The sequence below is a fragment of the Eptesicus fuscus genome, chromosome 21, assembly GCF_027574615.1.
Source record: "Eptesicus fuscus isolate TK198812 chromosome 21, DD_ASM_mEF_20220401, whole genome shotgun sequence".
NCBI classification, from domain to species: Eukaryota; Metazoa; Chordata; class Mammalia; order Chiroptera; family Vespertilionidae; genus Eptesicus; species Eptesicus fuscus.
This window is the reverse complement of record NC_072493.1, coordinates 39,820,517-39,835,082: the sequence shown is the minus strand read 5'-3', so window position 1 is coordinate 39,835,082 and position 14,566 is coordinate 39,820,517. Positions and strand designations below refer to the sequence as shown.

The 14,566-nt window shown below is 53.3% G+C and overlaps 1 protein-coding gene and 1 pseudogene across 1 annotated transcript in view; both read right to left on the bottom strand.

The window, feature by feature from the left end:
* RELB (RELB proto-oncogene, NF-kB subunit) overlaps window positions 1-14,028 on the bottom strand; it is a 29,869-nt gene extending 15,841 nt beyond the window's left edge. Inside the window, exons 1-3 of the mRNA XM_028135193.2 lie at window positions 13,799-14,028; window positions 12,812-12,859; window positions 7,643-7,983 (exon numbers count right to left, since the gene is read on the bottom strand). Of these exons, the coding sequence (XP_027990994.1) occupies window positions 7,643-7,983; window positions 12,812-12,859; window positions 13,799-13,904 (495 nt within the window). The 5' untranslated portion in view covers window positions 13,905-14,028. The remainder of the gene's footprint in view (window positions 1-7,642; window positions 7,984-12,811; window positions 12,860-13,798) is intronic.
* On the bottom strand, window positions 1,949-2,780 carry LOC129147717 (gem-associated protein 8-like; annotated as a pseudogene).
* Window positions 14,029-14,566: the final 538 nt, after the last annotated feature.

Sequence of the window (14,566 nt, the reverse complement as noted above, 5' to 3'; positions counted from 1 at the left end):
CAGTTCTCAGTCAGGGCACATACTAAGGTCGGGGTACATGCAGGAGGCAACTGATCGATATTTCTCTCTCACATCAACGTTTCTCCTTTCCTCTCTTTTTCTCTCTCTCTCCCTTCTTCTCTAAAATCAATAAAAACATAGCCTCAGGTGAGGATTTTATTTATTTATTTTTTAATATATTTTATTGATTTTTTTACGGAGAGGAAAGGAGAGGGAGAGAGAGTCAGAAACATCAGTGAGAGAGAAACATTGATCAGCTGCCTCCTGCACACCCCCTACTGGGGATGTGCCCGCAACCAAGGCACATGCCCTTGACCGGAATCGAACCTGGGACCCTTCAGTCCAAAGGCCGATGCTCTATCCACTGAGCCAAACCGGTCAGGGCTCAGGTGAGGATTTTAAAAATAATCTACACTAATAAAAGAGAAACATGCAAATTGACCGTACCTTCACGATGCCCACCCGCCAATCAGGAGTGAGTATGAAAATTAACACAACAAAGATGGCGGGTTAATTTGCATAAGCAGGTGCTGAGCAGCTGGGGGCGGGGTGGGATGCAGGCGTTCCACACCACCCCAGCCACTCCGGGCCTCTGGGCAGCGTGGGAAGGGGTAAAGGCAGCTCTGGCGGGAGTGAAGGCGGTGCCTGCAGCCAGGGGAAGGAAGGCCCGTTCTGGCACGAATCTTCGTGCATCAGGCCTCTAGTAATAATAATAAAAGAAGAGGCCATTTGAACACACAAAGAGACACCAGACAAGTGTGACATCAAGAAAGACCATTTGAGAACAGAGTGAGAGGGGTTGTCTGCAAGCCAAGGAGAGAGGCCTCAGAGGAAACCAACCCGGCCAACACCTCCGTCTTCGACTTGCAGCCTCCAGAACCGTGAGAAATAATTTCTGTTGTTCAAGCCACCAGTCTGTGGCATTTTGTTATGGCTGCCTGAGCAGACTCATGCATCACCTTAACCACAGGATCCGGCTCAGCATCACTGAACTGGGACAAACTGCCACCCCTTGTCCTTTGATGGGCGACACCGAGACAGACACCCACCGAACTGTGGTATTCCCTCCGAGACAAATAACCTGGTCTAATCTGAGGACGGCCGACAAGCCCAGAATGTGGGACATCGAACAGAACATCTGTCCTGTCCTCCACAAAGGACCGCATCCCGAAACACAGACACCTGCCTTAGTCCAATCGTGCCTAACAAAATGCCATGAACTGGGAGGCCGATAAACAATAGATTTTCCTCACAGTTCTGGAGGCTGGAAGTCCAAGGTCAAGGTGCCAACATGGTCAAGTTCTAGTGAAGACCCTTTCCAGACTGCAGGCTGCCGAGACTTCTCGCTGTCTTCCTCGCATGGTACAAGGGGAAAGCGAGCTCTCTGGGGCCTCTTTTCTTTCTTTTTTTAAAAAGATGCATTTAAATTTTTTTTTCTATTTATTGAGTTTAGAGAGAGAGGAAGGGAGGGAAGGCGGAAGGAAAAAGAGAGAGAGAGAAATCTTTTTTTTTTTTTGAGAGAGAGAAATCTTGATTTGCTGTTCCACTCATTCATGCATTCAGGGGATTCTTATATGTACCCTGACCAGGGATCGAACCCACAACCTTGGTGTATCGGGATGACACTTTAAGCAACTGAGCTACCCGATCAGGGCTGGGGCCTTCTTTTTTTGGCATATGAAATGATCATTTTATGTCAAAAGAAAAATCTTGCAAGCAGGCAACAGTACACATCCTGCTGCTTAAAAAAGCTGCTATATCACACTAGAGGCCCGATGCACAAAATTTGCGTAAGGGGTTCGGCCCTTGCAGCCCCGACTTCGTCTGGAAGGTCGTTCGGCCATTTGGTCTAATTAGCATATTAGCTCTTTATTATATAAGATTATCTTGCCCCCTCCCAGTCCCTCCCCTACATCTTCCCCTCAACGCCCCCCCCCCTCGCCCCCATGTGACAGGCCCACTGGCACTTTGGTGAACATGCTGATTTCTCAGGACAAAGTCCCCTTTCCCGGAGAAAAAGGCACATAAGCAGACGAAGGAGCAAATCCCAGTGGAAAGGGGTGATGGCTGGGGGCTCAGGGCCCAAGACTCAGAACTTCAGCGGAATGACCGGCCAGTACGTGGGCCGCTTTCGGTCAAAGTGCTTGTTAAAGTTCAGCTGCACGGCGGCCTCCATGGCCTGGATCTTGGCGGCGCGGTGCCCGTACAAGCGCTTCATCGGGGCCTGGCGCCTCTCCCTGGGGCTCTCGGAGGGGGGCTCCATGGAGCAGGTCGTGGTCGGCGTGCACATAGTCCTCCAGGCGCTGCACGTCCAGCTGCTGCCGCCGCCACGGCCCCTCCCTGTGCCCCTCGGTCTCTGCGAAGTACTGGCGGAGCTCCGCTGTGGTCTCCATGTTGCTCAGGTCATACTCCACCTCATCATCTGAGTGGGTCTCCGCCTCCTCGTCTGTGGTCCAGGATAGGGCTTCGCTGGTGCTTTCAGGAGGACGCTGCGCAGACCTTGGAGAATGTGAATGACCGCAGTGGGAGTCCTGGGAGGACAAGTGATGGTCACAGAAGGACTGGGGGGCTCTACCTTTGTTAGCCTAAAAGCCCTGGGGAACACCTCCTGGAGTACGGGAGGGAGGCGGGCCTGAAATAAGCCTCCATGGCCTCCCGATAGGCATTCTGGTGGCTTCGCATCCAAGCCACTGCTTGAGAATAATGCTGCCAGTATCTTGCATATCCTGGATGACAAGACCAGGCGCAGTAGTTTCCGATGGTGTCGTCTTTGCTGCCATCTCTGGTTGTGGAAGTCCAAATGGGCACGGGAACTCGGGCTCCCAGCTGGCAGGTCCTGGGCGGTGGGATGCCGGGGGCCTCTTTTCTAATCACCCCAAAGGGCTCTACTCTCATGACTTAATCACCCCAAAGGCCCCCACCTCCTAATACCATCCCCTTGGAGGTTAGGATTGCAACATATGAATTTGGGGGACACAAACATTCAGACCTTAGCAAGCCCTGATAAATGCAGCATGTGATCCCAGACTGGTTATGAAATAAGCAAACAACAAGACAAGAGCGATACAAAATGTTTTGGGCCCTGGCCGGGTACTCTATTGGTTAGCGTCATCCTGATACACCAAGGTTTCGGGTTAGATATCTGGTCGGGGCACGTACAAGAAACAACCAATGAAAGCAGAGATAAGTGGAACTACAAATCGATGTTTCTCTCTCTCTCTCTTTCCCTTCCTGTTTCTCTCAAAAATAAGTACATTTTTTAAAATGCATAAATGCCTATACAAAGAGAGAGAAACATAAAACAAATGTAAAAGGCGAGGGGTGTTCATTGCGCTATTCTTGTCTTTTTTGTGTAGGTTTAACATTTTTCAAAAGAAAAAGTTGAGGCAGAGTTGAAAAGAATCCCCTATCAAATGAAATAAGCAGACAAGATGCTTAAAGATAAATAAGGGGCTATGACTGCCCATCAGCATACCACATTTACCTCCTTCCTGAAAGCCCGGTGACTGGGAGTATATATTCCAGAGGAAATCCTTCTCTTAACCAGAGTGGCGGGCTGACTGCAGGCTGCTTCAGGCCATGATGCCTGGAGACCAATCAAATAACTACAACCATCCACCTGGGTGGAGGGGGCAGCACGCCAGGGCCAGACCCTCTCCCTGGCGTCCGCATAGCGTCCCATGGGCAGGAGCTTTATCTCCATTTCACAGATGAGGAAACCGAGGCCAAGAGAAGCCCTGGGCTTGTCCCAATTCACATAGCTGGTAAGTGGCAGAGGCAGAACTCAAACCCAGGTCTTTTTGACCCTAAAATCCCAAACTTGTGGGGAAGGACAAGGCCACTCTGCTAGTCACCCAAATAAACCCACAAATACAAATCCCTCTGAAGGAGAGGGAGGGGCAGAGAGGCAGGAGACCTCACCCCAGGGAGCTCCGGCCCTGAGCTGGGCTGTGGCCTCAGGGGTGAGTAGGGGTGACCAGGCTGCAGGAGGAAAGCACTCCAGGTAGGAGGAACAGCATGTGCGAAGGCCTGGTGCTGGAAGGTGGTGAGTGAGGAGGGGACGGGTGCAAATGGGCCAGACAACGAGAGGTCTTGGAGGCCCAGGAAGGGGCTCGGGCTTCCTTATGTGCGCACTGGGGAGCCGGGGGAGGGTTGTGAGCAGGGGAGAGGAGCAGATGTGCAATTTAACAGGACTCTTCTGGCTGCCTTGTGCGGGGGGTGGGGGTGGGGGGTTTGGAGGAGACTGACAGCTGGTGACTGGGAAGGAAGCTGGAGGTCAGGGAGAAGCTGGGCGGGGGGAATGGTTAGTACCCAGTGGAGGTTCAGTAAACATTTGGGCAAAGATCCCGAAGCACATGAAGGCTCCGTATTGGGAAAGAGCAAGGACCCAGGCCTCAGACCTCACTGGGAAAAACAGTCATGGATACAATCCCCAGGGAGGACAATTGGGCAATATCCATCAAATTATTTTGACCAGCAATTCCACTTCAAGAAGTTATGGGAGTGACACAAATGAAGGAAAGAGTAGGTGAACCGTGTCGTTCTCTACAGCCCTGCTTATAATAAATAGCAGGAGACTGGAAGTAACGTCACTGCCCACCACTAAGTCACTGCTCAAGAAATTACCACACTCCCACACTACGGACCCCATGGAAAAGAGCAGAGGGCAGCTTATACATGCTAGTGTGAGCTGAGCTCCAAGATATATCCTTTTTTTCTCACCTGAAGATATATTTATTGATTTTTAGAGCGAGAGGAAGCCGGGGGAAGGGGGGGAGAGGGAGAGGGGGGGAGGGAGAGAGAGAGTGAGCAAGAGAGAGAGAGAAACATCGATGTGCGAGGGGAACATCAATCAGTTGCCTCCCACACGGGCCCCGACCAGGGATCAAACCCACAATGAGGTATGTTCCCTGACCAGGAAATCGAACCCACAACCTTTTGCTGTACAGGATGATGCTCCAACCAACCAAGTCACCTGGACAGGGCCAAGATATATTCTTAAGGTAAAAAAAGCACAGCACAGAACAGTACACATATACTATACAGATGCTCCTCGACTTACAAACTTATGATGGAGTTACATCCCGATAAACATCCCAGTATAGGGTGAAAATATCAAGTTGAAAATGCATTTAATGCACATACAGAACATCACAGCTTAGCCCAGCCTACCTTAAACGTGCTCAGAAGACTTACATTAGCCTACAGTTGGGCAAAATCATCTAACACAAAATCTATATTATAGAAGGCCTGTGGCCGTAACGCTGTAACGCCGTAATGACTGGTCACCAGGAGGTGCATTGAGTACCTCTCAGTCCCTCCTCCCCCCCACCCCCGCCCGCGAGCAGCGGCTGTCACACAGGCAGTTCTCACGGCAGGCGGGGTGGGCGTGAGCTACTAGCGGTGGAGAGCTATGAGCGGCGGAGGGCTACGAGCTGTGGAGGGCAGGGCAGCAAGTTACGAGTGGCGATGGGCAGGACGGCCAGCTGAGGCAAGCGGAAGCGAGCTACTTGCACACGATTTCATGCGCACTGGGCCTCTAGTCTACACTAATAAAAGAGCAACATGCTAACAGACCGTACCTCTGTGATGCCCACCAGCCAATCAGGAGCAAGTATGCAAATTAACCCAACAAAGATGGAGGGTTAATTTGCATACACAGGTGCCAAGTGGCCGGGGGCGGGGAGAGACACCTGTGTCGTCGCCATGGCAGGTGTTCCGCACCACCCCAGCTGCTCTGGGCCTCTGGGCAGTGTGGGAAGGCAGAAAGGCGACTCCGGGCCAGAGCGGAAAGAAGGCTCCGGCCAGAGTAAAGGTGGTGCTGGCAGCCAGGGGAAGGAAGGCCTTGCACATATCTGTGCATCGGGCCTCTAGTTTTATAATAAAGTGTGCAATATCTCGTGCAATTTATTAGGTGTATAACAAATGTCACCCCATCACAGTCAAAATATTTTAAATCGAACCATCTGGTAAGTCCAGGATCATCTGTATATACACTGAGTGGCCAGATTATTATGATCTCTGAACGCATAATAGTCTGGCCACTCAGTGTATATCCTATATAATAAAAGGCTAATATGCAAATTGTCCCCTTGACCAGGAGTTCGACCAGCAGGCAGGCCGGCCAACCGCCTATGTGCCCTCCCCCTGGTTCAGAGATCATAATAATCTGGCCATTCAGTGTATATGTCATGCACCCCTCTATGTACAAAAAGGGGGATGGTATTTATGTATGTATATGTTTACCTGTATAATCAAAATCCTGCTGGAAGGACATATGAGATACTCATAACAATGGTTACCTCTCGGGGGGGGGGGGGGGGGAGTGCCTTCTGTTCATTTTAACTTAAATTCTGTTAATATGAATCTTTATATTTTCAAACATTTTGAACCACATCATATGACTCAAATATTTAAAACAAAATGAAGATGTATATAGTTAGAAAAACACACACCTTACTTGTACCTATCAGAGCACTCCTCCCCAAAAGTAATCACGTCTATTAATTTCTGTTTTTCCTTCCAGAGATTCTTTATGCGCATCCTCACAAATACAAAATTAAAATCTTATTTTCCCTCTCTTAACACAAAAGCCAGTATCATATCCTACCCTCCTCCATTTTGGGGGAGGGATTGTTAATATATCTTGGAAGTACTTCCACATCAGTACCTAATGGAGTCTTCACTTAAGATTTTTTCTGTATTAACCGTAGGTATTTATATTTACCTGCACACTACACAGATATCCGTGCTACAGCTGCCCAGAATTCTGATGCGTGGCTGTTTATTCGTTTACCAGTCCCTCCCTGACTGATGCACACTGAAATGTCCTTCTTCTCATGCAAACCAGGCTACACTGGATAACCTCGTACATCCCTCTGTGCGCCCAGACACAGACATAGCTACACTATAAATTCCTGAGAGGGGAACGGCCAGGCCTTAGAGCGATGATGATCTATATATATAAAAGCCTAAGCAACCGTTGGACAGGTAGCTAGGACGCACACTGACAACCAGGGGGCAGATGCTCCCACCGGTAGGTTAGCTTGCTGCTGGGGTCTGAGGGATAGGGACTGGGGGAGGCTGGCGGGACCCGGGCCTCTAGTGATAATATAATAGTACCAGCGGCTCAACTCTATTGAGCGCTTACCAGCTGGAGGTCCTTAGCATGTATGATGGACTCATTCACGCCTCCCAACAGCCCCAGCTGGCTGGTGATTATTACCATCCCATTTCCTAGAGGAGGAAACTGAGACACAGAGGGGCTGCGGAACCTGCCCAAGGCTGCACAGCTAGCCAACGGCTGAACAGGGATGCCAACCCAGGCAATCTGATGCTCAAGGCCTCGTTCGTGACCAGGCTGTCCGCCTCCACCCCCCCACCCCACCCCACCCCCGCCCCGTAGTTTGCATCAAGACTGCCAAAGTGTTGGGAAGAAGCAGCCTCTCTCTGAAGGCCCTTTTGCATGTGGGGCCACGTGACAGTATTACCAGCTCCAACAAGAGCAATAGCAACAGCGAGACTAATAACCACCATCAAATACAGGACTCAATACACGCGATGCGAATCCTGGGGCGGGGAAGCGCGACCCCCCCCCCCCCCCCCCCCCCCCCCCCCCGCCCGGCCCGGCCCCGGGCCCCACCTCGATGGCGGGCAGCGTCTTGCTGGCCTCGGTGCTGCTCTCCCCGAGGATGCTGCCGGCGGAGCGGCCCTCGCACTCGTAGCGGAAGCGCATGCCGCGCTGCTTGGGCTGCTCGATGATGACCAGGTGCGGCCGCGGCCCGGCGCCGGGGCCCGGGGGCCCGAGCCGGCTCAAGGGGCAGCCCCAGGGCGGCGGCGTGGCCGGGGGCGCGGCGGGGCCCAGGGTGACGGTGCTCAGGGAGGTGGCCCCGCGAGACACCAGGCGCGTCAGCCCCTCCCCCGGGCCCGGCGGCGCCACCTCCAGGCCGAAGCCGTTCTCCTTGATGTACTCATCGATGATCTCTGCGGGAGAAGCAAAAGCCGGTTACAATAAGAAAAGGCTTGATGGCCCGCAGATCCGTGCCTCTCCCGCCTCTCCCAATCCATTCGTGTCTTGTGGGCCGAATGCCGGGGCCACAAAGCCAAAACACACAAAAGCCCCTGCTGTCCCCGCCAACAGCCTCCCTGCACCCCCCAGTTCTTGAAGCCAGAGCCCCGGGGGGCAGAGGGGCAGTCTGGTTTCTCCTCCCCCTGCACCTGCCTGTCCACTGCCCTCCCCAAGAGCAACACCACCCACCACGTGCTCCAGCTTGGAGGGTGCACATCTGTGCTAATTGCTCAGGATCCCACATCTGCAAGTCCCAGGCAGGAACTTCTGCCTCTTCCTCAATTCTCTCCACCCCCACTGCCTCCGGGTCCACCCTCCATGTCTTCCATCGGAACCACCACTCCTGTCCCCCCAGTCTGTCCCCCACACACAGCCAGAGAGATCTCCCTTAAAGTCAAAGTCAACACCTCCCCATATAAAACCTTCTCCAAACCCCATTCATCTCAGAAAAGTAAAACAAAAACAAAAACCCCACACCTCTGGTGCTGGCCTAGAGCCTTGCTGGGGACTGGTTCCTGCTGTCCGGGGCCTCCCGCCACCCCCTCTTCCACCGATCCAGTCTTTTCTGCTGTTGCTTGCACCCACCAAGCCTGGCCCTCTTCAGGGCAGGGTACTTGCTCCTCCATCTGCCCGTCCCACGCTCCCCCTCATTCACCCCCTGCTGTCTCCCTCATCCTCTGGTCGCAGCTCAAATGCCACCACCAGAAAGGCCCCAGCTAATGCCATCTCTCACTCTACCTGTTTTATTTCCTTCACGGCCCTTTGCCCAGTCTAACCTTATCTTATTCATTTTTTCCCTTTTTCTACTGTCTCCCCCACTAGAGTGTCCGCTCCAGAGGCACTGTGGTCTGTGGCTGAATCCCCGGGGCCTGGAACAGCCCGGCACGTGCTCGGGACAGCGGCAGGTGCTCAGTACAACTCACTGAAGGGATGACGAGTGACACGAACGGCAGCTGCCATGACAGCCTTTGCCAGGTGTCACGCACCACTGATACCTTGGAAATATGACTGCTAAAGGGTCCCAACAGTCCCAGAAGTCACACGGTGACCCTCCCCTCAACACCCCAACCAGGAAGACCAAGCTCTCTGTCTGTGAGCATCGGACTCCTCAGCCTCCCTCAGACGTGCCCTGTGGTACTCACCCAATTCATCTGTGGGAGAAAGAGAAAGAGAAAGAGAGAAAGGTGAGGGCCAGTTAAGTGGTCAAAACTTTCATTTTTAAGACAGATTTCCCACCCCATCCTTTCCTGGTACCCTTCCCCTCCCCCCTCCTGGGAAACTGGGCTTTGACTCCCAACCCCCACACCTTCTCCTGGCTACCTTCTATTTAGCTCCCAATGTTGGGGGTCCCAGGGTCAGGGTCCCCTCAAATGTCTCGCCAAAAACATTTAGGCCAGGGGTGATGAAGTGTTGTTGGGAATTCGAGGAAAAGCTGAGGGTCTTATAACGGGGGGGGGGGGGGGAATGGACACCAAAGATTCTAAACCAAAGGTGGGGTGCTCTCTCCCTACAGCGCACCCTAGGCCCCCAAAGGTCACTGGCTGGTGTCTGAAGATCCCAGGAGGCCGATCCTCCTCCTCCAGGCAGCCACCCACTCTGCATCATAGGCTAGTCCCCCCCGCAGTGCCCATCCGCCATCCTGGATTCACCCCCACTTCCTGAGGGAGGAGGGACAGTGATGCTGGGGAACCCTTATCACCTCAGCCCTAGAAGGGGCCGTGGAGAAACCGAAACCAACCTCCCTTTATTCCACAGAAAGGACAAGGGGAACCCCACAGGGATCAGTGAGCCTGGAGTCACACAGCAAGCACTGGCATGCTGGGCCCGACGCCCCACCCGGGGCTGCCTGCACTGGCCACTGGCCTCAGACACCGACCGGCCTGATGCCAGACCTGTCCTCCTCCTCAACTCTCGGGGCGTGGCTCCTGGTAGCCAGACCTTTGCTCCTTGGAAAGCAGTGTCCCTGCACCCTTTATCTCATTTAATCTGTGACGTCAGCAGGGTGGGGAAGACACCCTGACTTGGTAGATGGGGACACGGAGGCTGGGAGAGAGGAAGGGACATGCTCCAGATCACTGGCACGACAGCCTCAAGTCATCTGAACTTGGAAAAACCTCAGGCATCTATACTGAACGCCCTGGGGGCCCAAAGATGAGTTAGACTTTGTCTGAGCCCTTAAGGAGCTCCTACGCTGCAGGGGGAAACTGAGGCCCCGGGCAACAATGACCAGAGCTCTGGACTGCCTCAGTTCAAATTCTGGCTCTGCTACTTGCTTGCTATGTGTCCTTAAGCCCCTACTTAATTCATTTGTGCCTTGGTTTCCTCATCTATAAAATGGACACGATCATGTCTGCCTCATTGGGCTGTTGTGAAAATTAAATCAGCTAATACTATCTGGGAAGCACTTGGAACTGCCACAATAGTAGGTGCTATATAAATGCTGGACAGAGCACTGGCCTGCGGACTGAAGGGTTCCCAGTTTGGTTCTGGTCAGGGCACATGCCCTGGGTTGCGGGCTCGATCCCCAGTGGGGGGCGTGCATGAGGCAGCCAATTGGTGATTCTCTCTCATCATTGATGTTTCTATCTCTCTCTCCCTCTCCCTTCCTCTCTGAAATGAATAAAAATATATTAAAAAATAATTTTGAAAAATAAAATAAATTCTGGTTGCTATTCAACAAGGTGTTGGGAGCCGTTGTTTTGTAGACTGGGTAAACCACTTCCCGTCTCTAGGCCTCAGTTGTATGTTTATAAAATGGGGCTGTTAGAACACATGCTTTCAGAGCATGCAGTGCGGAGTCCTGCAGATATTGGCTTGAATCCCAGCTGTCACTCACTGGCTGTGTGGCCTGGGGCAAGTTGCTTGACCTCTCTGAGCCTTCTTCCCTAGAAAATGAGGTCTGAGCTCCTGTCTCAGGCATTAACACGAGGAGTCAGGATCACACAGAGAAATGGCTTAGCACAGGATCTGACCATTTGAGGCCCTCCATAAAACTTAGCTAATATTATTGTTATCGAAAATCCCTTTTCAGCCATTAGGCTCAGCTAAAATAACACCCCACACTGCCCCGCAACCTCCCATATAGACTTGCTGCCATCCAAGGGCAGCCGGGATGGGCCACACTTGAGCAGATTTGAGAGCAGAAAGCCAGTTGTCTTCCCTGCCTCCGGGCCTTTGCACAGGCTGGTCTGTGCCAGGATTCTCTTCCTCCAGTTCTTTGCTTGGCCTCCTTCTCTGCAAATGTCATCTCCTAGACAGGTCTTCCCTGACCTATAACTAAGATAGTCTTAGAAACCCCACTATAGCCACTTACAGTTAGGTGCCTTTGTTTCATAGTTTACGTTAGAATCTGACAGGACCTTCTATTACAGTGATTCCTATCTGCCTGCTGTAGATACGAGCACCACAGGTGAGGAACATGTCGCCCCATCGCCGCTGTTTATACCCAGGACACTGCATGTGTCTGTCCCACCAAAATGAAGGAAATTTCCCTCCCACTCTATCTCAGTAGTTCGCCCATCCTCAGCCTTCTATGAGATATCACTGACCCCAAGATTCCTTCATAGCCTTTATCACGCTTCATAATCCCTTGTTTAATTTATTGTTTACGTGTCTGCCTCCACCTCTAGGTAGGGAATCCCATGAGGGCGGAGCCAAGGCTGTTTCAGTCACTGCTGCGTCCCCAGCACTGCCCAGCACAGAGCCAGGTACAAAACAGAAACTCAATAAATATTTATTGAATGGATGACGTCAGAAATTACTCTCAATTGAAACCAAAGATCTAGGTCTCAGGAAAGAAAAGTCTCGGCCTTGTTCCAGCCCAGAACCAGTGTTTGGGCAGTGCCTGTCCCCAATGCCATCGCCAACCACTCAGTACCACCCAAACTCACAGATCTGTCAGAGAACCCGCAGGTCCTCCTCCACAGCCAGGCCAGCATTTCTGTGTCCATCCCCAGATTCTACCTCCAGAGAGAGGCTCAGACTCAGCCCACTGGGACCACTGAGTTTCCATGGTGACAGGACTCATCCCTGCACTCCAAATCTCAGCATATTAGTAAGAGATGTTTCATTTGGCTATGATTCTGCATTTCCTTGGGTGGCACTGAATTTTGGGTGGCACGAGCTGAGGGACCTTACAGACCAGTGGTCCTCAGCATCTCTTGGAAACTTGCTAGAAATATACTCTCAGAACCCATCCTAGACCTACTGAATCAGAAACTCTGGAGGTGGGGCCCAGCAATCTGTTTTAACAAGCTCTCAGGGTGACTTTAATGCACATAAAGGTTTAAGAACCACTGTTATGGACTGTCTATTATTACACCCCTAACAGTTAACACTTATTGAGCCTTTACTGTACGACAGTCACTGCTTTGAAAGTTTACCTGTATCAGCTCATTGAATCCTGTCAATCCTCCTAAAAGGGGAAGACACTGATATTATGTCCATATTACAGATGAGGAACACTGAGGCCCAGAGGGGGGAAGTGACTTGCAGCCCCAAAGCGCAAGTGTGATTATTACCCTCTGCACTGCCATGTGAATCTCTACAGAGGACTCCTCTTAGAGTGGGAATAGGTGCTTAGTTTTACCTGTCCAGCTCCTAATCACCTGGCAGGTAGGGGCATCTGGAACCCCCATCTAGACGAGCAGGGAAGGACACCATCAAGGAAAGCTGTGCCCAATGGATTCCCCCCTCCCCTGTCCTGAGTGTGCAGGTGGGCAGGAGCTGTGGAGGGCTGCTCACCCGTGGTCCTGGAACCGGCCAGCGAGAGCGAGGAGATGTCCGGGGACCCTGCAGGAGGGAGGCAAGTCTCAGAAGGCAATGGAGATCCCTCAGAAATCTGTCAAGTTCCACCCTCTTCCTCTCCTGCCCCCCTCCCTTTCTCACCCCTCGCCCAGAGTCTGGCCTTGCCTCCTTCCCTCACTCCGGAGCAGGTTCCTTAGTTTCTGTCATTTCACCCGACCCTGTCATCACATTCAGGCTCCCTCTCTCCCTTAAGGTCGGATCTCTAGGAGTCCTCAACCTCGGCTAGGAAAGCTACCGTTCCCTTCCTTCTCTAGGGGTCAGACCCTAACCCTTCACTTTTTCAATGTCAAGCCAGTCCCCTTCTCCCTTCTCAGACCCTGCCACTCCTCTCCGAGGCAAGCACTCCCCATTCTTTCTTCTCTGAGAAGGGCCCCTCCCTTCTTCTTTCCAAACAGTCCCCACTTTTCCCTCTACTAGATTCCAGCCCCTACCTTCGTCCCCTCGGAGTCTGCCTTCGTCCCCTTTTCCCCCCAGGCCCCGCCCCTTACTCTGAGTAGGACCCTGCTTCCTTCTTTGTTAGGCCCCGCCCCTTCTGTGAGCCAGGCCCCTCCTTTTTTGCCATCTCGGAGTATGGCCCCGCCCCCTTCTCACGCTCATCGAGTCTGGCCCCGCCCCCACCCCTCAGGAGCTGGTCCCGCTCTTCCTTCTCCGAGTAAGCCCCGCCCCTCCCCTTGGAGTTGGGCCCCGCCCCCTTCTTTGCCTCAGGATCAGGCCCCGCCCCCTCCTCACTCTGTAGTGGGACGCCTCTCTCTTACCTTGGGCCAGACCCTGTCACCATCCTCTGCCTCCTTCCTTCCCTCTAATACAGTGTCCCCCGAATCCTCACACTCTCCTCACAAAACCCCTAGACTCCTTTAGGAACCCCCAGAACCCTCGCATCACTAATCCCGCCCGACTCCTCTGCTGAATCCCGGCCCCGCTTACCCAAGGCCCCCAGCTCAGGCGCAGCGGACGGTCTGGCGACGCGGCGACTCGGCATGGCCCGACCAGTGGGGACCGACGGCCCGGAGGCCGGCCCAGACTTAAACATTCAGGGGGCAGGCCGGGCGGCCGGGTCCAGCGGACGATCGCGGGTCGGGCGAGCAGCAAAAGGGCTGGGGCCGCAGGCCGGGCAGGACGCGCGGCGCCCGGGGTTGCGGGGGGCGGCGGGCCGGGCCGGGCGAGCGGCGGGCGGGGGCGGGGCGGCGGAATTCCCCGGCGCTGCCGGCCTGCGCGTCCATTGGCTCTCACCCCGCCGTGACGTCTCACAAGGGGAACGGGAAAACCCCCGCGCGTCACGTGGTCGCGGGGGCGGGGCCGGCCGGGAAGGGGAGGTTGGGCGTTTGGGAGGGGCCAGCGCTGCTGGCCATTGCTCTGGCGGAGCCAACTGAGGCCTGCTTAGAGCCATTCCCGCCCTACCCTTGGAGCAAGTTGGGAAGTGAGGCTCCCACCCCCACCCCCAAGTCTGCCAGCGGAACTTGAACCTGTTATTTTTCTGGATGGAAGGGAAGCTTTGGGATCAGGAGAGCTCTACAGCTTTTGTGGATAATGATCTTTAGGAAACTTCCATGGTTTCTCTCCTCATTTTCTGCAAATTGAGAGTGAAAGTATTTTAACGTTTAAATCTAGAATGTCAGCTCTAGGATTTGCCTGTTTTGTTCCCTGCTGTATCCCTAGCACCAGAAACAACGCCTGGAACACAGTAGGTACCCA